Source organism: Aethalodelphis obliquidens, unplaced genomic scaffold (genome assembly GCF_003676395.1).
Source record: "Aethalodelphis obliquidens isolate GAN/ISIS:26980383/991018 unplaced genomic scaffold, ASM367639v1 scaffold33, whole genome shotgun sequence".
NCBI classification, from domain to species: domain Eukaryota; kingdom Metazoa; phylum Chordata; class Mammalia; order Artiodactyla; family Delphinidae; genus Aethalodelphis; species Aethalodelphis obliquidens.
This window is the reverse complement of record NW_020837977.1, coordinates 8374169-8400709: the sequence shown is the minus strand read 5'-3', so window position 1 is coordinate 8400709 and position 26541 is coordinate 8374169. Positions and strand designations below refer to the sequence as shown.

Below are 26541 nucleotides of genomic sequence, written 5' to 3'. Positions count from 1 at the left end.
TCTTCAGGGGGTGGGAAGATATTTGTTCAACACAGTTTGAATGGCCAGTTAAAAAGCAGGGAATTTTTTTTTGTGGTACGCGGGCCTCTCACTGCTGTGGCCTCTCCCGTTGTGGAGCACAGGCTCCGGATGCGCAGGCTCAGCGGCCATGGCTCACGGGCCCAGCCGCTCCGCGGCATGTGGGATCCTCCCGGACCGAGGCACGAACCCGTGTCCCCTGCATCGGCAGGCGGACTCTCAACCACTGCGCCACCAGGGAAGCCCAAGCAGGGAATTTTTGAGAGGGCATTGCCGTCAGAGCCAGATTCATCAAGAACATGCTAGCTAGATGTTTATCATATTTCAAAATTGCTTTCCTTACGGTATATGGGATAAAAATGAATCATATTCCTAAAATTAGTTTTTGGCAGTTTTCTCATTTGTATTTAAAGGAACCGTGGCCGCAGCCGCTGGTCTTCACCCTGGACAGTGTATCATCAAAGTAAATGGAATCAATGTCAGCAAAGAGACACACGCCAGTGTTATTGCCCATGTCACGGCCTGCAGGAAGTACAGGAGACCAACGAAGGTAAACTACCCTTGGCTGGTGTAGCTGTGATCACAAACTTGCACAGAAGGCCCCGGGGACAGCATGGGATAGTGCCAGGGCTGTCTGTGGTTTCCACTGACAAGTTCACGTTTAAGTGCAGAACTTTCAATCGCATAATGCTTGTTTTATCTGCATAATTAGTTATAATCGATTCTGCTTAAATGGCCACATTTTGCTGCTACAGTATTATCACCAGTTTAAAAAGTGCTCTGGGCTATTTTCATTTTCATTGTGATGAATTTTCAAATAGCTAACTGTTTATCAAATTGAAATCCAAAGGTCTTGACTCTTGTGATTGCCTTAGAATCTATAATGGTCAGCTGTACCTCCATCTGTATATATGAATTATTACTGCTTACACTGTTTATTATAAAACTTCTGTGAAAAAGAAAAAATTGTGGGTTTTATAGGGTCTGTGATTGACTGTTGGATATATTTTTATTTAGGTAGCTGGATTTAGCTTTTAAAAGAAAATACCAATATGTGTTTGCCATTACTTAAAATCTTAAGCACTGTCCTCTGATCCAAAGTTTAAGTGCTGTACAAAAATAAAATTTGAATCCTAATTGATAAGTAAAGCTTATTATCTCGTGAGATACAAGGGAGTGTTGGATTATAAGAGAAAATTCTCTCAAATTAATTAACTGAGTGCAAAAGGAATTTTAAAGGAAAGGCTTTCTGTTTTTTTCTGTCATGCTCGGTGAGGTACTCTTTTCTAGATTTGAGTATATGACTTTGTGTCCAAAACAGAAAGATGAGTGGCTATTTTCTCCTAGGCCAGGACTGACATCCTACAATATACTGAGCCCACAAGAAAATAGCTGATCAATTTTGCTTACTAGTAAGGTCAAAAGAGCACAGCAGATTGGAATTCACACGTAGAAGCGTAGGTTATTTGGGTTGACAGTAGTTTAATAAATAAATATTTATTGAACTGTATTAGTAAATGAAGTTTTAAAAAGATACTACTTAAATGATCAAATTTTCCCCCTTCTCTCAAAATTTTAAAAGGTGGCCAAATTGATTTGAGTTTCATTTCTTTTCATTTCCCCTGTCTTCCTTGTTGGAGAGGTGTTGATCAGTGAAATAATTAAGAAAAGCAATAAATGGACAGAAAAATTCACTAAGTGAATAACATGCTCTATTGGGTATCCATTGCCACAAAACAGACTGTCCCGAAACGTAGTGACTTAGAACAACAGTGATTAATTGTTTCTCTTGGTTCTCCGGGTTGACTGGGTGTTGGTTCCTGTGAGGGCTTTGTCCTGATGTGGCTTTGTTCTGCTGGGAACTGACTAGTGCTGGGGTTCCCCTCCTGATGTCCTCTCGCTCCAGAGCCCCTCCACCTGGCCTTCCTTTCCATTCCTTAGCAGAATTCTCCTTTCTGCACGGTATCTGGGTTTCAAGAGGGAATATTACAGGCAGTCAACTCTTTACATCATGCTTGCTACTGCTCTCCCTTTGAAGAGTCAGATCACATGACCAAGCCCAGGATGAGTGTAAGAAGGAGCTACACAAAGGTGTGGACTCTGGGGAAGTGGTTACTTGGAGGCCACAACAGGTCACCAAGGTGTACTTGAATGATTAAATGTTAACTAGCATTTTAATGATGGATAGCAATATAATAATCAAACGCAATTGTGAAGTTAATATAAGAGAAAAATGGATAGTACAAATTATATCACACTTCAGTCATGTAACTCAGCTTATCATCTTACCTAGGAAAAGTACAAACATTAAAGTAGTAATGCAACCCTGAAAGCATTACTTGGTAGCCATTTCATCTCTCATTTATCTAAATAAGACAGGAACTGCTACTTCAATGAAAATGTAGGATGATTTCTGACGTGGAAGGATTAAAAGATAGTTATATCAATTGGGAACCCCATGAGATGAAAGGTGTTCTTCCAATTTTCTTATTGGTTTGACTCACAAAAACCATTAAAAGTGTTGAAACATATGTGACTGTTAGGAGAGCATTTAAATCATTTGTACAATTATAGACCATTGCTTCTTCAGAAAAGTGCCTATCTAACATTTATGTAAAAATGTAATTTATAATTCATTTTGAGATAGACTTGAGTCATTTAAGACATATGGGAAATACATCTTATTTAAAAGCCTATCTATCGTTGGAAGAAAAAATCTCAAGCTTAGAAAGTTTGTCAGTTTGTTGAAAAATATTTTTTTTAGTTTTATCATCCTATCAGTTTCTCACTGACTTATTAATCTTTTTTAAATTTATTTATTTTAATTTATTTATTTTTGGCTGTGTTGGGTCTTCATTGCTGCATGCAGGCTTTCTCTAGTTGTGGCGAGTGGGGGCTACTCTTTGGTGTGGTGCGCAGACTTCTCATTACGGTGGCTTCTCTTGTTGCGGAGCATGGGCTCTAGGCGCGCAGGCTTCAGTAGTTGTGGCTTGTGGGCTCTAGAGCGTAGGCTCCATAGTTGTGGCTCATGGGCTTAATTTCTCCATGGCATGTGGGATCTTCCTGCACCAGGGCTCAAACCCATGTCCCCTGCATTGGCAGGCGGATTCTTAACCACTGCCCCACCAGGGAAGTCCCTGTTGAAAAATAATGCCACCGACTTTCTATTAGTTTCTGACATTGATTTTCCTTCTCTTTCAAATGTTATTGTATTTTATTGTATTTAAACTAGAAGAATAAGATTGTCAACTCTCCTTTTGAAGCAGGTTTATGAAATGGATATGCATTTCAGGAAGCACTAATACCTCTGAGGTTTCTTTCTCCCCCTCATTTCCAGCAAGATTCCATTCAGTGGGTTTATAACAGCATTGAGAGCGCTCAGGAAGACCTTCAGAAGTCTAACTCCAAACCCCCAGGAGATGAAGCAGGGGATGCTTTTGACTGTAAAGTAGAAGGTGGGTTCCTCCTTTTTCTCCTCATTGCCCTATAGTATTCTTTGTCCTTGTGCCATTGCTGCATCCCAGTTATTGAAAACCTTATATGTTCAAGCCACTTCTTAGTCATCTCAGATAGATGCCACGTCAAATCCCTAAGTCATAATTGCTGGTGACTGACATAGAATAGCTATGACATTTTCTTAGGTACTTTATTAAATGTTTTACGTGGATTATCTCATCAAGTCATCAAAAACGAAAATCTGTTAAAGGTGTGATTATCATCATTCTCATTTTATGGGAGAAGAAATAGAGACCCATATAGGTGAATGGGCGTGCCCAAGCCAGGAAGCAGTGGAATGACGATTCAAACCCAAGTTAGGATGTTTCCTTATTTTGAGTTTAAACATGGTGTGCACCTTCCCACTCCACTGTGGTTCACAAACCAGCAGTATCAGCATCACCTGAGTAAGACAGAGATGCAGAATCTCAGCCCCACCCCAGATCTACTGAATGGGAATCTCCATTTTAACAAGGTCTTATCTGTATGTACATTACAATAGGAGAAGCCCTAGTTTAGAAGGTCCATAGTTCCTTTGAAAATACATTTTTTTCCTTTTCTTTTAAATAGAAATGTAGTTGATTTACAATGTTGTGTAAGTTTCAGGTGTACAGCAAAGTGATTGTTATACGTATATATGTATTCTTTTTCAGAGTTTTTTCCATTATAGGTTATTATAAGATATTGAATATAGTTCCCTGTGCTATACAGTAGGTCCTTGTTTTGAAAATACTTTCTTGATTCAAGTAACTTTTACTGTATTCTTACAGTAATGAAGGAGGCAAACTAATAATGCGAGTATGACGGGGAGAGAGATCTTTTGATAAGGACTCATACCATTTCTGTTTTCTCAGTGAAGCAAACCTGCAGGTCACTGTATTCAGTGGCGAAGGGTGAAGGGACTGAGGCAACTACGTTTACGTTTGCATGTAACAAATACCTTGAAATATCATTATAAACATTTTCGTGGAAGTCCTTGAATCCTCTCCTACATTTTCTTGGTATCTTTCCACTTATACTATTGGTGGATGTCTCTGGACATTTTTATTGTACTATTAGTTTCTTCCGAACCAGCATAGCTGGAGAATTCGCTATGCACACTGAATCATATGGGGGTACTTAGGAAAAGCGGTTTTCCCTCCATTCCTGGAAGGGCACTTGGGAGGAGCTTCTCAGATCATGAACAACATCAGGAATATTTCAGTCTCACTGGAGCAGCAAAGCTGTAGTGCTAAATCAGCTCTTTTATTTATTCAAACCAGGACAAATCTCAGGACCTTATCTTGAGGCTTTTATTCCTCATTTATAGTTAGTTTTTGCTAATCATCATCAGTGCCACGGTGAAAGGTAGAATGGGTTAATGAGATGCTCTGGAAATTGATTTATAGCTATTCTTGGACTTAATTATTTTAAAGAAAACCATTTTTCTGCCTTTGCCTATTTTTTAAAATAAATTTATTTATTTTATTTATTTATTTTTGGCTGCGTTGGGTCTTCGTTGCTGCGTGCGGGCTTTCTCTAGTTGCGGAGAGCAGGGGCTACTCTTCGTTGCGGTACGTGGGCTTCTCATTGCAGTGGCTTTTCTTGTTGCAGAGCACAGGCTCTAGGTGCGTGGGCTTCAGTAGTTGTGACACGTGGGCTCAGTAGTTGTGGCTCACAGGCTCCAGAGCGCAGTCTCAGTAGTTCAGGCGCGTGGGCTTAGTTGCTCCGTGGCATGTGGGATCTTCCCGGACCAGGGCTCGAACCCATGTCCCCTGCGTTGGCAGGTCGATTCTTAACCACTGCGCCAACAGGGAAGCCCTGCTTTTGCCTATTTTATGTTTACTGTTTCTGCTATTCTAGGGCTTAATTGTACTAAGTAAGCTAATATTCTCTTTTCGCTTATTTACTATTTACTGTTAGATTCCTCAGCAGTTTCTTGCTTGAGACTTTAGGTGTTTTTTTCCCCTAGCTGACTGATTGTTGGCCAAAAACCTATAGGAATACATTCCAGATGGAAATTTTATTACAGTGAACAATGACACATTTTCGCAATGAGTCAGCTTCAGAAGATGCTGTTTGGGAAAATTCAGGCACTCCCTGCTTAAAAAAATTATTATTCCATCTCCTTTCTGCTTCTTCAATATGGTTTTCTGTATTTTTTCTGCTTTGAGAAAATATTCATCCAATGTTTGACGCAGTTTTAGGAACCCTGACTTTAAGTTATGCATGCTTTTAATGAAAAAATTGTACGTTTAATGTTGATATAGGTATAAATAGGCATACATATGGTCCATAGATCAAAACGGGTGTGTAAAGATAAGACTAGCCATATTAGAGTGGTAAGATTTGGATCGGTCAATCATGTATTTTTTTAAATGTTCTTATTTTTTAAAATGTTAACAAGAATAGACGCTTCATTTAGCACAGCAGATTTAGTCACCCTTTAAAGAACTCTTTAAAAATTATTCAAAGAGACTCAAATTATTTGAAGAGATTAACAAACCCTTCCTGAATTTGCTGAATTAAAGTTATGTTTATTCCAGAGGTAATTGACAAGTTCAACACCATGGCCATCATCGACGGGAAGAAGGAGCACGTGAGTCTGACGGTGGATAACGTCCACCTAGAGTATGGCGTCGTGTACGAGTATGACAGCACCGCCGGGATCAAGTGCAACGTGGTGGAGAAGATGATCGAACCCAAAGGTTTCTTCAGCCTCACTGCCAAGGTACGAGCGATCCCGGCAAAGGAAGGGATTTTGTTCTTGGTTAAGCAGCTAAAACCCTCCCTCACCCCCACTTCAAAAAATGTAAATAGCTGTACATGTTTCAGCTGTCCACTCACTGAAGTTCTTTTTCTTTTTTCCCCCATTACTCAGTTTGTGTACAGTCTTTTTTTTTTTTAATTGATCTCTTGGAGCACAGTGTCATGTTAGATGGGACGCTTGCCCAGGCGAGCATTAGTTGATTTGGCAAAGGTGTCTTTGCATTTAGTAAGTTTACTACGTCTGTTAACTCAGTATCATGAATACGTTTCAGATGGTTTTCATGACAGGTGGTGCTTTCCTAAATGTACATAATCCTGTGAAGAATATTTGAAGTCGTAAAACGCATTCAAATTCTGCAAGTCTCATGTTTATTTCATAAAATTGCTCGAAGCTTAGAGATCAGTTTATGAATAGATCTTCAGGTATTTATACAATTCTTAGTTGCAAGGGATCTTGTACTTAGTCCTTAGACTACAGCAAAACAGGAAGGGAGAAAGGGGGTCTTCATCCAAATGGATAAAACATATGCTAAGTAAGAGGCGACCCTGTGTTTGCTTTTCATGATCCTGCCACAAGGTAAATCGATCAGACTCCTGTTGGACCCTCCACAGGTTGGAGCTTTAGTGTTCCATCTGCTTTTGTATAGCTTTGCCACCTTTATTTCTTCATTTCAGTTCTTGTTTTGAATGTGTGTAGTTGAGATAGATCTAGCATTAATAACATGTATTTTTTTATTTTAGCAGAAAAATAATATAAAAATCCAAATGCACTATTTCAAAAATAATTATTTTATGTTTTTGTTTTATATTCTGAAAGTTAACTTTTGAAAAAAATCCCATCATTCTGATGGCATTGTACCACTATATGTACCTACTGATAGAGAATCTGTATTTTCAAAATGCAACCCCTTCCCAGCTACATTATACCATTAAGAGGATCCATGGAAGAGTTTGGGATCAGGTTACTGTAATTATTTTATCTCATTTTCTAGCTATTTCAAATTGGCAAGATTACGTGGATTACTTTATATATGACAACTGTACAACTTAGTCTGCACAGATTTCTGTTTTACACATGAAGAAAAGAAAGTCAAAGAAATTACGAAATTTAACCAAGATCACACTGCTAATGCTAAAATGAGCTCTAATCTCTAGACTAGTGATGAAACAAAAAACTCACACTCTATATTCTGCAAGACAGGGGAATGGAGGTGGTGAAGGAGGTCGAATAAACACAGCGTCTGTAGGTTGTCTCACACAATATTATAAACCTGTCAGGTGAGGGTGTAATCAGTCTTTGTGATCTTTGAACTATCATGAATGCTACATATAAATAATAAACATAATTAATTCCCAGTTCATGAGAAATTCTCAGTGATTCATGGTGTACACACACACACACACACACACACACACACACGCTGCCTTATAATTGATTAAAACAGCCAAAAGGATTTACTAGCTGAATACGTCATGTGGATGCTTTTATCTAACACTTTTATCAGATGGAGTTCAGACGCTGAAAGCAACAGTGCTTTTTACTTTATCAAGAGAAAGTCTCATGTATTCATTCCTTCAGCAAACATTTGTTAAACGTACTTTCTGTACCAGGCTCTCAGTAGCAAGCAAGGTTATGGTTTTCCTTAGTTTTTGTTGTTCTACTACCAAACTGAGAGAAAAAAATGTTCTGAGTAACTCTGACTAAAATATGAGAGTGTACACATCAGAGTGTACTGATTTATCCAGCAGGGAGTCTTTGAAGTCCCCTCACCTCCCTCAGGCAGCCTTTTATAGCCAGCAGAAGGGAAAACAGGAGATGCCAGACACAGAAGTCCATCACTTCACTGCCAGGGTTTATTGAACACACAAATCCCGGGCAGCTGAAAGCAGCAAGCACACTGGGGAGAGTCACCCTGTGCTGTGGAATCGTGAACATTTTGTTTGGCTGATTTTGAAGGTTTTTATTTTCTTGTTCTATTTTGTGTGTGTGTGTGTGTGTGTGTGTGTGTGTGTGTGTCTACAGATTCTTGAAGCCCTGGCTAAAAGCGATGATCATTTTGTACAGAACTGCACCAGCCTTAACTCTTTGAGCGAGGTGATTCCTACTGACCTTCAGAGTAAATTCAGTGCTGTTTGCAATGAAAAAATTGAGCGCATATGTCAGAGAATATCCAGTTATAAAAAGGTAAAAGCTCTATGTATGTATTTTACAAGTAATTATTATTTAAATTGTTATTAATGTCAAATTGAATTCAATTCTTGATATTTTTCATTACTTATTTATGTACTGCTTTATTGAAATAATGATAACATTTATGTAACATTTTAGAGTTTTTTGAATGCCTTTACATCCTTTGCCTCATTTGATCTTTGCAAACTTGTAAGCTAAGCCTTTATTCCACATTTTCCAAAAATAATAACTGAGGCCTAAAGAATTAAATTACTTACTGGAAAGAATAGAGTTGGGGTTTAAATCCAGGCCACCTAATTCTGAAATCAGATTTTTATTATTACACTATAGTTCTTCTTTCCCTGTTCTCTTGACAGAGGGAACAGAGCCCTCAATCAGAAAGTACATGGAGCATCGGCTGTTTTAAATGGATTCATTGCCTCATTCATTTGACGTATTAATTGAGCACCTTTTGTGTGTGAAGAAGTGTTCTTGGTACCAGGAATACGGCAGCAAAGGAGAGAAGGTCTTTCCTCTCACGGTGCTTCCATTTGAGTGGGGGAGACAACAACGAAGTAAATAAATCTCTACAAAGGGGGAAATCAAAAATTGGAGAGAGTTATGAGGAAAGCTACGGCGGGGAGTGCCAGGGTGGGAACTCTAGGCTGGGTGGCTACAGAGGAAGCCTCTCTGGGAAACTCATGTCTGAATGACAAGTGGAACTCTTCCTTTAAATGGGAGGAAAAAGCGTCCAGGTAGACAGAGCAGCTAGTACAGAGGCCCCAAAGCAAAAAGAAGGTCAGGGTGTCAGGGGAAGAGTGACCAGTCAGTCGTAAGGGCGGAGGCTTTGGCAGGGACAGGTATGAGGCGCCGTGGAAGCTCTTTGTACCTTTCGGGACTTTGGAAGGTGTTTGGATTTTCTTCTTACACCGATGAGAAGCAGTTGGAAAATTTTAGAAAGAAGGATGACTTCATCTAATTTAGGTTTTTGAAAGATCATGCCAGTTCCTCTGTAGGAATGGATTGCAAGGGGCAAGAAGTGAGGCGTAGAGAGGGGTGGGAAGCGATTGCAATAGTCCAGGTGAGTGACGGTCATGGCTTGGACTCTGGGGAAGACAGAGGAGACAGAGAACATTTGGTGAACTCGAGGATATATTTTAGAGGTAGAATAAATAAAAATTGATCTCTAAAGCATATAGTAGGTTTTCTTTTTTTTTTCCTGTTTGTGTCAGTGGGAGGCTAGCTAATTATTTCCCTCAAAGTGAGGCCGGTTGCTTAAATTTTGGTAGTCATACTAGGAAATATTATTTATCCCAGCGTTTATGAATATGAGTTAACTGTCTATGTTTGGTATGGCAAATAAAAGATAAGTCAATATGTGTCCAGATATTTCCATACAAAAATAGGGAAATGGAACGAATACCCAAGGGATTTCAATTTGGTTGCCTCAGGTAGGGGAAGGGGAAGCAGGCTCACTGTGTTTTTCTTTAAGCCTTTCCTACACTGTTAGGCTTGTTAAGTTGAATATGTATTGATGTCATAATTTTTTATAAGTCCATTTACATGAAGAAAAAATGATATTCAAGATCACTGCATAACTGTCACATCTGTTCACCTTCTTTCCATGATTGCTATTGACCTCTTTAAGTTTGGGAAAGATTCCATGGATATGTCCCGTTGAAGCTGAAGAACGGAAGATTTTCTTTTTACTTCTCCTGTCTCTATGAGAGGTGACAATGCTTTGAAGTGAAATTTAAAAGCTCTAAAAAAATGCAAATTAGTAGTCCCCTTTTGAACACATTTTGAAAAGAGAGTCATTCTACTTCAGAGATGGATCTGTATAAAGCATGGTAGGGTTCAGGCAGATTCTGGTTGTCAAGCTTGTCACTTGCATGTGTCATTTTTCTACCTTTTTTGGATTTTGTTCCTATTTTCTTCTCTCCATTCATTCAAACAGCAAAAGCAGTAGAAGTAGCTTAAAGAAATACACATAAGAAAAGGTAAAATATAGAAATAAAAATAAAACATTAAGATGAGGGTATATTACATAGGGTATTGATTCAGCTGCTTTAAGAAGGACCAAGGCAACAGAGGCTTAAACCAGATAGAAAGTTTATTTCTCACTCATGTGAAAGTACAATCTGATAGGAGTCCAGTGAGGTGGGGCTTGATGATCTTCTAGGGATCCTTCTATACTTTTGTTTTCTCCCCTAGGATTTTGCCCTCTTCCACAAAGCCAGACCTGGTGCACCACCACCATGTCTAAATGAATGCCCCTTAGAAGGGGAAACAGGAAGTGGAGAGTAAAGCACTTCCTTTTGAGGGCAGGACCCAGAAGTTGTACACGTCACTACTGTTCACATCCTGTTGTTTAGTGAAAGGGAGGCTGGGAAATGTAGTCTCAAACTAGGCATCCATGTGCCAAACTGAAACTCAAGGAATTTTATTACTAAGAGAAAGAAGGCAAGGATGAATATTGGAGGAAAATGAGTAGGTAAATTTAGAGGTAAAGCTATATTAGAACAGATGGTATAGACCATCAGGGAAAAGGGGGCTATAGGTAAGCAGGTCCTAAGACTCTGTTTACTTGCTAAAGTGGAATATTATATTTGGCCTTCAGCTTCCTGATGGCCAAAATGAAAAGGGAAACACTGTCCGTTACTTATTTATCAGCATCCCTGTGATACATACATGTTTCTTAAGAGAAGTAAAGGTTTTCTTGGTGTAAGTTCTAAAGGAAATCTGTCACCCTGGATTTCAAAGAGGCAACACCAGGAATGTCAGGGCAGTGTCCATAAACATAGCCCTGCAAAAGAAGCGGCAATTTGTTTTATGTGGAAGATATTTTTAAGACACTCTTTAATGAAAGAGCATTGGTCAGAAACTCAAGTTCTCAAAAGCAAGTTTGTTGCAGGATGGGACAGGAAGACTGGGGAAATACTTACTAAATGTGTATCTTTTTACATAGGCAATAGGGGCTTAAGTCAGTTATTTGAAGAAGTCTGCCCTCCCCCACGTACAATCTACTTGGGAAGAAAGGTCAAAATACATGAAGTGATAATAATACTACTTAGCCAACTAGGAGGTGTTGCCATGAATGGTTGAACACGCTGGCACCCAGCACCTTGCTCTATATGCTGGTCCTCTGTGCCGTTAGAGAGCACACAACAGTTTATAGCAGTCTATATCAGGCATTGCATACTAGCTATATTTTACAGTTTGCCTGTGTTGTATAATCTTACCAACACAGTGATATGAGATATTATCCGTTTCATCGATGAAATGACTGAAGCTCAGAGGGATCAAGTAACTTTCCCAAAGGCACACAGCTGGGAGCGGCAGTGGTATTTGAACTTGCTCCCTTTTATTCTAAAACTGGTTGTTGTTTGTTTACCTGTAGTTGATACTTCGCTACTCAGCTGATGTGCTAAACAGTATGGTTCTGACTGCAAGGGCAATAGCATTTCAGTAATGGAGAAATCATCTCGGACTGAGTGGTCAGCAGAAGCTAGCTGCTATCAGCTGGAAAGATCTGTCAGAGTGAAAAGGAAGAGAGATGGCTCTCGAGTAAAGGGAGAGATCATAAATGAAGGCAAAGACTTAGAAATGAGACTGATCTGATTGATGAAGAGTTGACGTACTGCCTGGGCCAGAAAGGAGGATTTTAGTTGGATGCAGTTAAAAAGGAAACCTGACAAAATGTGATTTTTTTCCAGTGATTTTCTTTTTTTAATTTTTATTTATTTTTGGCTGTGTTGGGTCTTCGTTGCTGTGCATGGGCTTTCTCTAGTCGTGGTGAGCGGGAGCTCTTCTTTGTTGAGGTGCGTGGGCTTCTCATTGCGGTGGCTTCTCATTGTGGAGCATGGGCTCTAGGCGCGTGGGCTTCCGTAGTTGTGGCCTGCGGGCTCAGTAGTTGTGGCTCGCGGGCTCTAGAGTGCAAGCTCGGTAGTTGTGGCGCACGGGCTCAGTTGCTCCGCGGCATGTGGGATCTTCCCGGACCAGGGCTCGAACCCCTGTCCCCTGCACCGACAGGCGGATTCTTAACCACTGCGCCACCAGGGTGGCCCCTCCAGTGATGTTTTGAAGTGACATAATCATCAGATTTGTTTGTAAGATGTCCAAGTTCAGGGTGACTTGGACTCATGTAGAAAGCAGCATTGGGGACAGAGAGAAAAAGATCAATTCAAGCTGTGTGTAGGAGGAAAATATATACCGTCTATGATTAATTGGTTATGGTGATAAAGAAGGTGTTATTTCTTGGTTTCTAACAACAACCTGGTTTGCAATAAACTGAGAGATGTATGTTTTGGGGGATTATAAGCAGAGTTTTTCTCCAAGTGTCGGAGATTCTCAACAACGTTATCCCGGGGAGTGAGAAGCATCTTCCATTTCCTCAGGAGTAACTGGGCACCTGGGAAGCTTCTAAAGAAGAGGTGGACAGGCTACCGGGCAGTGATTTGAAATGATAAAAAGAATGTCACTGAAGTTTGGAAAGCTCTCGTGTGCACATTGTTGCTGTTTGAGCCTCCAAGTAGCCATGTGTACTGAGTAGTCTTATCATCCTGCTTCTTTCTCAGGAAGTAAGAATTTGCTTCAAGTCACATACGTGGCAGGTAGCCAACTAGGTATCAGTCCTATGGAGTGCCGTCTCACTTATTTTTATTTTTAATTTAGAAATAAAGAGAAACTTGTAGTTAACCAGGACATGAGTGCTTTAAAAGCAGTCCTTTCATCATCCCTTCTTGACCGTAAACCTGTTTAGAATCACTGGCTATCTTTCTCACGAAAGAGAGAAACAAGGTTAGCAAGAGAACATTTCAAGGATCTTTTCTGTTTGAACAAAATGTCGATACCTAAGGTAACAGCCTGTCAGGTAAGGTCAGCTCCATCCACGTAACAGATGTGTGTCAACAGAAACTATAGCATTTGTGAATATATATTTTTAATTTCCACATATTTACTTTTAAACTATTATTAGCAACCTATTTGTCTCCCAGATGAAAGCTTCAAACAGCCCTCTTTGTATAAAATAAAATGTATCCATAGAAACTAAAATCTCAAAGAGGCTGGCTTTCCCTTGTTATTTAGACTCTAAAAGTTTTACGTGTTAAAAATAGAAACCGGTTGATATTTCTACAGTTTCCATAGCCAGGCTGCTGCAATCACATTTAAGTTTTTGGCCAGCGTTATAGGCCACAGATGTTCAGACCTTACTGGGGACCTGAATGAACCCTAAGCTGGTATTTAATCTCTGTGGGGCAGGAAGTGTGGGCAGTCATTCCAGACATAAAAGTATGCACTGTTTGGAGGAACGTGCTCACTCTCTGTTGTCCTGAGAACTTTTAAAAATTCTAGATTCATTCTCTGTTTCCAAATAATTCCATAATTGGCCTTATTTTTGGCATTGGGGATACTTCTTCCATATAAATATTTAATGAGCTTTTAACAGATAGTTCCTTTTTACACAAAAGTACTATCTGTAGGAATCTAAGTTTCACGTGGACTATTCTGAGTGTCTTTAGTTATTAATGCCACATAATCCCCAAACGGATGTATGGATTGGGAAAACTGTGGGTAAAATCTCTCCCCGTGTCCTCTTCCCCTGATACAAAATTTCTATAGGTCCATGCCAGTGGGGTCTTACACTTCATTGAAACGGGAGGCTGTCTGCAGAATAATAGCTTACCTTTGTATTTTTTTTGACTTGTAGTCAAATGACTGTAATTGGATCTAAATTTGTTGTCATGCTCAGTAATTCATGAATTAACTACCAATGCATTAAAAACCTGAAATTCCTTTTCCAAGAATGACTTCTTCCTGTCGATACACAAATATGCCTTAATATCTGTATTAAAGATAAATATTTCCCTTGCCCGCCACTCTCCTCTCTACCTCCTCTTCCACATCTTTGATCTCTGTCCTAAAAAGAGCTACCTACACCTGCTGTCCATACCTGCTGTCCACACCTGCTGCCCACACCCACTGTCCATACCCGCTGTCCATACCTGCTGTCCACACCTGCTGTCCACACCTGCTGTCCATACCCGCTGTTCACACCCGCTGTCCACACCTGCTGTTCGTTCTCAGCACACTGAAGGTGGGCTCTGGTTCCCTCCATGTAACTGAACTGGCCCTTTCTAAGGTCACTGGTGACCTATATTTTGCCAAATCTTATTCACTGTTGTCATTGTAGTCCTTGTTTTAGTAGCATCTGATGCAGTTGAGCTTGTACCTTTTTTTTGTTTGTTTGTTTGTTTGTTTTTTTGTGGTACGCGGGCCTCTCACTGCTGTGGCCTCTCCCGTTGCGGAGCACAGGCTCCGGACGCGCAGGCTCAGCGGCCTTGAGCTCAGGGGCCCAGCCGCTCCGCGGCATGTGGGATCCTCCCGCACCGGGGCATGAACCCGTGTCCCCTGCATCGGCAGGCGGACTCTCAACCACTGCGCCACCAGGGAAGCCCGAGCTTGTACCTTTTTTAAGCAGTGTTCTGTGACATGACCTATCCTGGTTTTATCCTTTCTTCGTGGCCCATTCATAGTCTCCTATGGTGATTCCGCCTTTTTCGCCAACCTCTCATGTGGCAAAGTCCCACTTTGACTTTGACTTACTATGTTTATTGTTTGCCTTTCCCCTCATTAGAATGTAACCACCCAGAAGACAGGAATCTTTGTTCATTCACTGTTTCCCAATGTGCCTAGAACCGTGCCTGGTTTAGAGCGCGCTGGATAAGTCATTGTTGGATGAATGAATGAAGCTGGTAATAAGCTTGGTCCACAATAGGTCTAAAGCATTTTCCATCCCAACTCATTCCCACCCCCTATCCCATACCCTGTACGTTTCTTTATTGCAAAATTGCAGTTTTTATTTATGGAAAAGAACTTTTGTCTTTCCTTGTGAGCTTCTCCAAAGCAGATGAGTGAGCTCAGTGTTTCATTTGATGTTGCTAAAGAAGATGACAGGTCCACATTTCCAGGGCCCTTTACTACTGTATGGCATGATCAGAGCATTTTCACGTGCCCACCACAGTCAGTACAAGAACTCTGCCTTCCTCATTTCAGGTCTGTTTCAGAAAGGGCTCACCATTAAATAGCAGGGCATGCCGTCTGCCAGCACATTTTTGATCTTCAAAATATATCCACATTTCCAGGACCCATGATTATGGGCCCCCTCGCCCCCTCCCCCTTTCCTAGGGATACCCCAGGATGGAAGACAGCACTGCTTTCATAAGGCTCTTCCTTCTCCAAGAGAGGCTCGCATCAAAGAAGTTTCCACTTACTTTTTTTTTTTTTTTTCGGTACGCGGGCCTCTCACTGTTGTGGCCTCTCCCGCTGCGGAGCACAGGCTCCGGACGCGCAGGCTCAGCGGCCATGGCTCACGGGCCCAGCCGCTCCGCGGCATGTGGGATCTTCCCGGAGCGGGGCACGAACCCGTGTCCCCTGCATCGGCAGGCGGACTCTCAACCACTGTGCCACCAGGGAAGCCCTCCACTTACTCTTTGAAAGAAACTAGGCACATTCAGACATGTGGCTACGCACCGTTCTGAGTGCATGGGGAGAGGGCATAGAAGACATTTGTATTGAGATAGATGTCGGAAAGCTGCAGGAAATGGGTCCCACTGAAAATGGAATCTTCCCCCTCCTCTGCCTGATCACTGTGGTGATACTTCATTACATCACCCTGTTCACTTCCTTCTCAGCACTTACCAAAACTTCTAATTATCTGGCTATCGTATTTATTATATAATTGTTACATATGTGTATATACACATATACAGTTGTATATATGTTTATACGTATATGTTACATATAACTGTAATAGTATAATTGTTATATATGAGGGTGATATATCGTTTTCACCTGTGTCCCCTACTAGACCGTGAATTCTGTGAGGGCAAGGGCTGTGTCTCCAGCATAGCACAGGATCCAGAATAGATGCTTCTTTTCATATTTTTGAATAAATGAATAATTGGTTAAAATGAAAGAAAGCAACAGAAGGGTAACTGCCTCTTACCATGGATGCTGTGACGTAATAAAATCGATCTCTGTGTCTTTGTGCCGTGGGAGCCTTATCTGAGATTTTTATCCTGCAACTACAGTGGAAAAGAACTTCTGAATGAAAGTTTTCATCTGGCCTTAAATTCTAGGTCTTTCCGAGATAAGTCTCCAGGTCACAGTTTCGTTATTAATAAAGAGAAAGTGATAATTCAGGAGTTCTCAAAATGCCTCCCTGTCTTTCAGTGTTTAGGCTATTTTCACTATGTATCATTATCAAATGTGTTAGTAATTTTGTTAATAGATTCCTGCATTTCAGTCCAGTTCTATTTAGAGTCCTACTATGCGCTAGCCCTTTGCTGAGATACATAGCTTCTGACATGTGATTTGAAAAGAAAGTTTAATATACTTGTAAGATAGTTCATATTCTAATGGTGAGCTAGTAAGATGTGATTTTTTATATCATATCTTTATTCTTGAATTTAACCTAGAAAAGTTAGACAGTAACTGGTAGTAGTCTTAATTTTTATTCTCTTCAATGTCCAGATTACTACTCTACTAGTGGAATAAATAGATAGAATCTGGTTATCGTTTCCAAGGAAGAAGCGAGCATAGATATTATTTAATCCACATTCCATATTTTACTAGAAATGACAAAGAGACAGGGACTTGCCCAGCATCACATCAGTTATGCGGACGACATAACTAAAACACAGGGAGCTGGTGGCTCTCAGTCCTTTGTTTTTGAAACTACAGTCCACTTCAATTCTATGAGATGCTTGTGTGTGATGCATAAGACAGATGTAAGCATGACTTTCATGGAGTTTACCATCTGCTAAGGGAGAGAGAAATAAGATTATTCATGGGACTTCCCTAGTGATGCAGTGGCTAAGAATCTGCCTGCCAATGCAGGGGACACAGATTCAAGCCCTCATCTGGGAAGATCCCACATGCCGCAGAGCAACTAAGCCCGTGCACCGCAACTACTGAGCCTGCGCCCTAGAGCCCGCGAGCCACAACTACTGAAGCCTGTGCACCTGGAGCCCATGCTCTGCAACAAGAGAAGCCCTGGCAATGAGAAGCCCCGTGCACTGCAACGAAGAGTAGCCCCTGCACGTCGCAACTAGAGAAAAGCCCGTGCGCAGCAACGAAGACCCAACGCAGCCAAAAATAAATAAATAAATAAAATAAATAAAAAGAAAATTATTCATAATTGTAAGGAGGATTACAGGGTGCTGTAACCTAGCACCCAAACGGGAAAATTGAACCTAGACTAGGGCTCAGGGAAGGCCTCTTGATGATTTCACAGAACTTGAAAATGCATAGGAGTAAGTTTGGAAACAAGGGAAGAACATTTCAGGCACGCTGAACAGCCTGTACAAAGACCTCGAACGAGTAGATGGTATGTGAGAGGGACTGGGTGAAAGCCAGGAGGAGCACAGGGAACAAGGGGAAGAGAGCTTGAGATAAATAAACCGGGTATGGATCGGACTTTGGGAGGCTGTATAGACCATGGCAAGTGTAGACCGTGGATTTGGATGGCAAGGTTTTAAGTAGGGGAGTGGCTCTCCGGGCAAGTTGTGTAACTTCCTTGAGCATCACTATTCTCGATGGTGTAGAAGCAGCATGCATGCCGGTGTTCAGGCTGACCCTGACCCAAAGCTCAACAGTGATGAGCAGGAAGCACGGGTGGGAAGTAAAGTCTGTTCTGCCTGTTGTCCTGCCATTCGGGGTCCCCACCACCAAGCTTTGCTGTCTCACCTGTTCCCAGACTCAGGTCTGGGTCAGCTTTGTGACAATGTTTGGAATAATCCATCTTCTTCCATCCTTGACCTGACAGCTACCCTGTTCTGCCACCTTGCACTTCTCCTATCTTGGTGTCCTAGAACGCTGATTCAGTTTCTCTCTCTGACTCTCAGCTGCTGGGAGCCTGTGGATTTGAGTCCCAGTAAGTGGTGTTGATCGCTTGAATTCACCTCTTTTAGCTCTTAAGTTGCAATCAGTGTTTCAAAAGAATCCTTTGCATTTGCTGCCTGTATTGCTTTGCTTTTCTAAGAACGTGTGAATTTTAAAATAATGACTTAATTTCTGACAGCTTGTAATTTATTTCACCCGTTGCAGTTGACATGTTTTAATTTTCTTTTGATTTTGCTGTGGATGACAGGAGTGAAATGTTTGAATTATCACTGCATTCAACTGCTTTTTCTTTCATCTTTCATCTACAGTTTTCTCGTGTACTAAAGAATAGAGCCTGGCCCACCTTTAAACAGGCCAAATCTAAGATCTCCCCACTGCACAGCAGTGATTTCTGCCCCACCAACTGCCATGTCAATGTGATGGAAGTTTCTTATCCCAAAACATCAGCGTACCTGGGGAGTGCATTTGGTGTTCAGTTGGATAGCAGGAAGCATAATTCTCATGATAAAGAAAATAAATCGGAACAAGGTATGTTAGCTTTTTCAACTTTATCAAATTATGGCACGTAACTTAGGCGATCATACCTATTCCTGCATCCCTGAAATTAGCATGTCAGCAAGTCTGAAATTTTATAAAGAAAGGATTCCTCACGCTAATCATTTGGATAATTATGCATAAGTGTTTGTAGAATGAAAATGGAGTTACACATTTTCATTAGTTTTCCTCTGAGAAGAATAATTGTTTTTGTCTTCCTTACATGCCTGATAGGCACAGCTCATCTTGCTGTGAAATCACTCATCTGAGATGGCCCTATAACTAGGAGAAAAATAGTAGAGGAGCAGCTGCAAGGGATGCGGAGTACCACCCCATGCCATCCCAGTGGGACATGGAATCAAACTGTATTTGTAGTTTTTAATCACAACTCCCCATAAGCTTTAATTCCTGAATTAAATGCAGCATTAGATTGGCATTTTATCTTTTGTAAGCTTGGACGTCTAAAATGAATGGCGCTGGATTGCTACTGTAAGTTAAAGGTAATAACGGTTGCTATGGAATGGTTTCAACTCCTCAGGAAAACTAAGCCCTATGGTGTACATTCAACATACGATTACAACTATGGCGGCCCCTTCAGGTCTGTCTCTGGGGCAGCAAGATGGGCACGGTCTCCGGTATTTGTTGAAAGAAGACGACTTAGAAACCCAAGATATCTATCAGAAACTGCTGGGCAAACTTCAGACTGCACTGAAGGAGGTGGAGATGTGTGTTTGTCAAACAGATGAGTAAGCATTTTATTTACTGTACTTTTAAATGTACATAATACAATAGCTGTAGGAAATGGCACTCCTGAATACCCATTATTCTTTTTACTGTTTGAAAATGTAGGAATTTTTGCTAAGCGTATAGATCCTCTTAATGCCAACACCTTAAAAATAAGAAAACATGGCAGTTCTGTAGGTCTGTATCTTAAGGAAGCATTTAATACCAGGGAAGAGAACAGCAAGGTTCTTTCATATAGAAGACGCTAAGTTTCAGTGTGCCGATGTTAAACTGAGCAATATGATGAAAGAGTGCGAACTGCGTGTAAGGATTTCCTTGTGTACCTTTTACGACCAGAACACAGCATTTGGTGGATAAACACTCAATAGATGTTTATGAAAAAATGTAAAGCCTACCTAGTCCTTAACATACTTGTTAAACGAGTAAAAGCCAAAGTATGTAACCCTAGGACCAATGACCAACACCCTTTCTTCTCTTCTGATTGAATTAATGGTTTACTAAGAAAGTACCCAAATCACTGTGCCAGTAATTTGGAATCTTTTAATCAAGAACGGAGAAGAGGAGGGAGTTGAATAAAATTTTTCCAGAGGTCAACTCTGATTCTTATTCAGGAATTTGAAGGTTGGAGAATTGCCTGAACTCTGTAGGATGGTTTGCTACATCATGGAGTGTGACTGTGCTTCACATCTAGTCAAGGCAGAATGGAATTTGGGGTAGTTCAGTTTCTCACGTATAGAAGAGGGTGAATAATCATAACCAATTATCTATTTGTGGTGAAAAATATAAAAATTAATACGAAAAGCAATCAGCCTAGGGCTTGACATGCTTGCTTCTCATTCAGGGGATTGAAATTGTTGAATATATCATAGTGGGAAAAGTCTGAAAATGGTATAAGGACCATTTTCCTCTTTTTAATGTACTCCCTTTATGAAGTTGCAGATTTAGATGGCTATCAAATGTGTATTATTTAGTTCACACACACATCATCCCGACTTCCACGGATAATTCAGATTTCACATAAAATGTTTAGAACTGATTCTAAGGCTTTGTTGTAATTAGACTTTACACTAATGAAATTTTAATGGACATGATCTCTATACATCTTTGAAATTTAGAGATCAAAATTACCATGTTAGTGTACCATATTTCTAAGATTATCTTTAAGTAGTTACTATTTACTGTGCTACTGTTTTCTGACATTTTTATGAGTTAATTTAGAATTGAAATTCTGTTTTCCTTTGTCTCATACACTAGTTTTTTAAAATTACTTATGACACTTGGTATATTATATTGGGACCACCCCATTCCTAGACAATTTAAACAGTTTGAGGTTACTTAGAGAACAGGTGGTTGTTTTTAAACAAATATATGATATTTGGAATTGTTTCAGAATGACCTTGTGACAGAGAAGTTAATATTTTAGGACATTATATTTTGCTTTATTTAATAAATTGATTTTATCATGTATGTTATATGTATTTTAGAAACCAGTCTCTTTTTTCCCCCTGAAGTATTCAGGAGGTTCAAGAGGAAGACTGTTTATTAATAAGGCAATGGATAGTCACACTGAATCATGGATCCTAGATCTCAAAGGGATTCTAGGAGAGCATCTGGACCAATCCCATGATTCCAGTTAAACCAAGAGTTATTATTCCTCCTTTTCAGATGAGTCCTTTGTCAATGGCAGGATTATTGATGTGCCTGAGTGAACACTGCCTTGGAGACTGGCTCTCTAATGCACTGACTACCCAGCACTTCCTGGCACTTGTCCAGAGTTTGTCTGTCTTTGTGAATTTATTGACTTCTTTTTTTTTAAGTTCAGCTAATGTAGATATATTTTCAAGGAAATGGTTAGAGCCAAGGGGCTCCCTTTACTTGGTTTAAAATGCTTTATATTTAAAGCACTAATTTCAGAAAGAGGGTTAAGCTATTTTTATTAACCAAAGCTAGTTAAAATGATTACCTATTTTTACTTGTGATTTCGCCACTCTGTTATTCTAAAAGTCTTTACCAACTGTGCTTGTTTATTAGGAAAGTGACATGAAATGAGCCAGTGATTTGAGACACCTCCTTGGTCTTCTCTGTGTGCACCATATAATTTAATTCTAAATATAAATATGTTCCACCATAATCCAGTGTGTAACATAATCACTTTAAAACAGTACCGTTGTCCAAGTGCCTGGATGCCCCATTGCCCCGTTCAGAAATGCTGCAGTGCAGTGAAGCTTGACAAATTATTTAAAAAGCTAGTTACTAAACAGTTTTCTCACCATGTAGAAATTATTCTTGGTCTAACATAGGTGCCTCTGCAGAGTGGAGAAGCAGATCTCAGCTGCTGTGCCGAGTTTTAAGAGAATTGCCTCACAATATCTCCCTGCTAGCCTTTCTAGGAGTCATTCATTCCTGTGAAAGGTCCTGGTGCTCAGCCTGTCTAATTGTGAAGTCTGGTTTTCCTGTCACTTGGGAACACATCCTTTGATACACAGGCATTCCCCTAAATCCTCCTACCTTGTTCAGATCCAAAAATAGAACTAGAGACAGATGTGCTGTGTAGTAACAGGAAGTAATGTGATGTTATGAATTTCATCAAGATTTTGTGATTCCTGTTTCATTTCAGGAAGCTAGATATTTAGCCCTTTAATGGGCGATTTTCTGGTTAATGACGCTCGGGTATTAGATATAAGTAAAGGGAAAAAATAATTCGTGGAGAGTCCAGAATCTTTGACAGGGTTTTAAAATTCAGGGTTTGTGTACTCTCACAGAGAGGAAATGAATAAGGAGTATTGGGGGCTAGTAAGGCAGGAAATTTGAGAATAGACTTCATTTTGCAGGTGCCACATGTCCCAGGATTGAGTGACAACCAAAACACATTGTAGGACAGTTAGTGAGCTGGGGGTTACAGATAGGAACGGTAGGGCTGGTGGTGGAATTATCTTTGAGGTTTTCCCAAGCATTTTTCTGGTAAATGTAAAAAACTGGGCACAGTTTCATAAAAACTAGCATGTATTATAGGGGCTCATGTGCCGGGCACAGTTATATGATTACATGCACTGATGGCTTTCGTTCTCACAGACCAGCTGTGAGTTGGTTTATGAAACACTGGGCTGTCTCACAGACGCCTCAAACTTAAATTTGTTTCTGAAACTGAAATCTACTTTGACCTCATACTCAAATCTGCTTTGCCCCCTCCCCCATCAAGGTTGTCCCCCTTCTCAGTATTCTCCATCTCTTCCGTTTATGAAGCCAGTTTATGAAGCCGGTATCAGCTGTGATTCTTCTCTTTCCTTTCCCTTCACCTCCAGTACCTTATCAGGTCCTGCCAGTTATACCTCAGAATGTGTCCACCCCATCACCTTAGACTGGGTCACCATAGTCTCCTCCCTAGTACCCGCTGTAGAATTTTCCAGCTGTGCCTCTCCATCTAATACATTCTACATTCGGCAGGTGCCGGAGGGATCTGTACAGGTAAGTTGTGCTAGTCCCCTGCTTAAAGCCAGTTAATGGCATTGCAATGCAGCTAGAATCATGGGAGATGCGTTACTGTGGCCTGCACATTTCTACGCAGTTTGCCCCCGTCCCTCTCTCCAAACCCATTTCTCTGAGCTCCTCTTGCATCAGCCTCTTTCTGATCCCGGAACGTGACACACCTCTGCCTGGTCAGCCCTGCTCCCGAGGCCGGCGTGGCTGGCCTTCTAGGCACTCAAGTGTCAGGCTGGTGGCCGGTCTGTGGAGAGACGGTACCAGCTCCCCCGGGACACAGTCCATACCCTGAGTCCCAGTCACTCGTGTCTTGCTCCTCTGGACTTCCTGCTTCCTCTACAACTGGTTTTTAGTTTCCACAGTATTATGAGTGTGTCTCACTCAGCCCATCTCTAAGATGAGAATAACAATAATAATACTGATAATAATAACGAGGATACCCACTTCATAAGGTGGTCTGAGGGACTGAGTGAATTAATACCTGTTAGGTACTTAGCATAGTGACCAGCATAAGAGCTCAACAGATGTTAGCTGTGCGGAAGAGGATGATGGTGATATTTAAATCTCAGTCAAATAGAAAACGCACAGGTAGATGCAATCCACCATATACAGAAATCTTTATTCATCAAGGGCATTTGGTGGAGATTGACCAGAAATGGTACTCAGCTCAGGATGTTAATTCAGAATCAACAGACCTACACACTGTCAGAGGGAGCTTAACACTGTATACGAGCAAAGGTAAAGGAAAATATTTCTGTGAGCACAGATATTAAGCTTTATGCTCTATTATTACTTTATTTTTTATTTTTTTTTTTGCGGTACGTGGGCCTCTCACTGTTGTGGCCTCTCCCGTTGCAGAGCACAGGCTCCGGATGCGCAGGCTCAGCGGCCATGGCTCATGGGCCCAGCCGCTCCGCGGCATGTGGGATCTTCCCGGGCCGGGGCACGAACCCGTGTCCCCTGGATCGGCAGGCGGACTCTCAACCACTGCGCCACCAGGGAAGCCCTATTATTACTTTTAAGAATCGAGAGATTTTATGCAAAAACGTGGTGTCAAAAACATTGTTTTTCTATCATTTGTTTGTTAGCCTAACACTTGTTCTCACAGGGTCAGTGCAAGCATGACTGCAGCTGTTTAAAATGAAAAGCAAATATGTGAACACAATTTGTAGAGCTCTGAAAAAAATGTTTATGCTGAGCCCCCATGACTTCTCATTTAAAAGGTCCATAGAGCACAGAGGACTCCTTGCAGAATGAGAACTCCTGCATCTCTTTCCTCTTTGGTAGTCAGAGTTCATCTGTCTGTGCAGCGTGCAGCTTGGGTAATTGGAGTTAATCTAATGCTTTAATCTTTTGGGTGGAGGGAGTGAAGAAATACACAGTCTGTCTCATGAGACATAAACATATCTTTCCAAATAGAAAAAGTGTGTTTAAAATAATTCATAGCTTTGCAGGGCCCTGAGCAATCTAGCAGAGCTCCCTGATTTTCCCAGGTGTCTAAAAACTATAAACTGCCCAAATATTATTCAGATATCATCTCACAGTGAGACCTTACCTGATGCCACTATTTGAAGTTGCAGCCCTGGCTTCATTCCCTTTTTAGAAAGTTTTCACCTTCCCAGTTGTCACCATGTGATACACTATACAGTTTATCTGGTCACTGTTTGTTTCCTCCCAGTAGAATTTAAGCACCAGGAGGGCACGGACTTTTGTTTGTTTTGTAAACTGCTGCATGAACAGCACCAAGGGCAATGCATGGTTCGATAAATTTGTTTAATTAATTCATTAGTGAAATGACTTAACAAATATTTACTCTGCACAGCATTGGGTTTGACATTATGGGATATAAATAAGAGGTAGAAGATCTTTTCATGGTCTTGAAATAAAATAAACATGACATTGCTATGGAAAAATGAGTGTCAAGATATGCGCATATGTGCTGTTGACTAGAACAGCATGTCATCGGTATTTGGTAAATAAAAGAGAAGATGATTGTGGGCTGGAGAAACTATGCCTGGGCCCTTTGTTCAGTTATGGTTTAATTTGTTTTGCAAATTCTATATCACATTGTTTGATAGTAAAGACTGATTCCATTTTTGTGTCATTTTGAGTTAGTTCTATAAGAAACAATTTAGAGCCAAACATGCAAGTCTAGCCTGGTGGAATCAGTGCTGCCTAGAGTCTGCATCAAGTTTTTTGCCAATTCAGAGTCTGGAAGTGTGTTTTAGCCTTGAGCCCAGTGGAAGAGCTTTGCGTTTGGGCAGATTCACGATGTTTCATGATGACTGGGTTGTGGATGGTATTGGAGTAGCCCCTACTACCGCCTGTCCTCACCTGTGTGTGACTCTGTTTAGCGTCTTAGGGTCAGGACGGGCAGGACTCCTGTTTACATGAGTGTGAGAACAGTTTGTCCACATGATATTCTCCCTGACAAATAGAGAAAGCCTGGGGGAAACCCAGGGCAGGCGGAGAGGGGCAGTGGGCTTTTAACGTCTGAAGGTAAGCCAGTGCAGAGGTTTAAGCCCATTTAGTGTTTATTTTAGTATTTGGATGGCACTTTAAAGTTTCTCAGGTATTTTCACGTGGTGGTGACAATGGCTGGGAGCGAGGTGATGCCCGTTGAGTACCAGCAATATGTTCTATGCATTTCATTCTCACAGCAGCCCTGTGGGTAGCTATTCTTATTATCCACTTTTCATAGATGTCAGAGAGAACCATCCTGGTTTTGCCAGGAGAGCATAGCTAGTCCGTGGCAGAACCTGGATTTGAACACAGCTTTCTCATCAAAATTGTGAGCTGTTTCCATTACTTATTCTGAGAGGAAAAAGTGAACTGTGCATGACAGGCGTTTTATGCAATAGGGTATTAATTTCAGGTGACACCTAGAAGAAGCTCTAGAAATATCTGTAAGCCTATCATATTCTATGAGCAAGGTAGTTATCTGTAGCCGCCAGTGTGAAAATGTGCACTTATTCTTTTTTTTTTTATATCCCACTGCAGCCTTCTGTCTTCAATAACATATTCTCCTAAATTAGAACGTAAGGCATCAGAGTCCATAGTCCCAACAGACAGTGACAACGAGAAGGGAGAGAGAAACAGCAAACGCGTCTGTTTTAACGTGGCAGGCGATGAGCAGGAAGATTCAGGTCACGACACCATCAGCAACAGAGACTCTTACAGGTAATTCATTCATTCCTGAAACTCATCTCATTGACCAAGTCAAATGTGATTCTGTATTTTCCACAAAGGTCTTGAAAAAATTTTTTTTTTTTTTTTTTTTTTTGCGGTACGCGGGCGTCTCACTGCTGTGGCCTCTCCCGTTGCGGAGCACAGGCTCCGGACCCGCAGGCTCAGCGGCCATGACTCACGGGCCCAGCCGCTCCGCGGCATGTGGGATCTTCCCGGACTTGGGCACGAACCCGTGTCCCCTGCATCGGTAGGCGGAC

The 26541-nt window shown here is 41.0% G+C and overlaps 1 protein-coding gene across 1 annotated transcript in view; it reads left to right on the top strand.

Annotated features, from left to right (window-relative positions):
- The window catches only part of PREX2 (phosphatidylinositol-3,4,5-trisphosphate dependent Rac exchange factor 2), a 291836-nt gene that overhangs the window by 149312 nt on the left and 115983 nt on the right, over positions 1 to 26541 (top strand). The window contains exons 20-26 of the mRNA XM_027127947.1: positions 432 to 568; positions 3356 to 3473; positions 6039 to 6223; positions 8285 to 8446; positions 18646 to 18865; positions 19410 to 19617; positions 26096 to 26275. Of these exons, the coding sequence (XP_026983748.1) occupies positions 432 to 568; positions 3356 to 3473; positions 6039 to 6223; positions 8285 to 8446; positions 18646 to 18865; positions 19410 to 19617; positions 26096 to 26275 (1210 nt within the window). The remainder of the gene's footprint in view (positions 1 to 431; positions 569 to 3355; positions 3474 to 6038; positions 6224 to 8284; positions 8447 to 18645; positions 18866 to 19409; positions 19618 to 26095; positions 26276 to 26541) is intronic.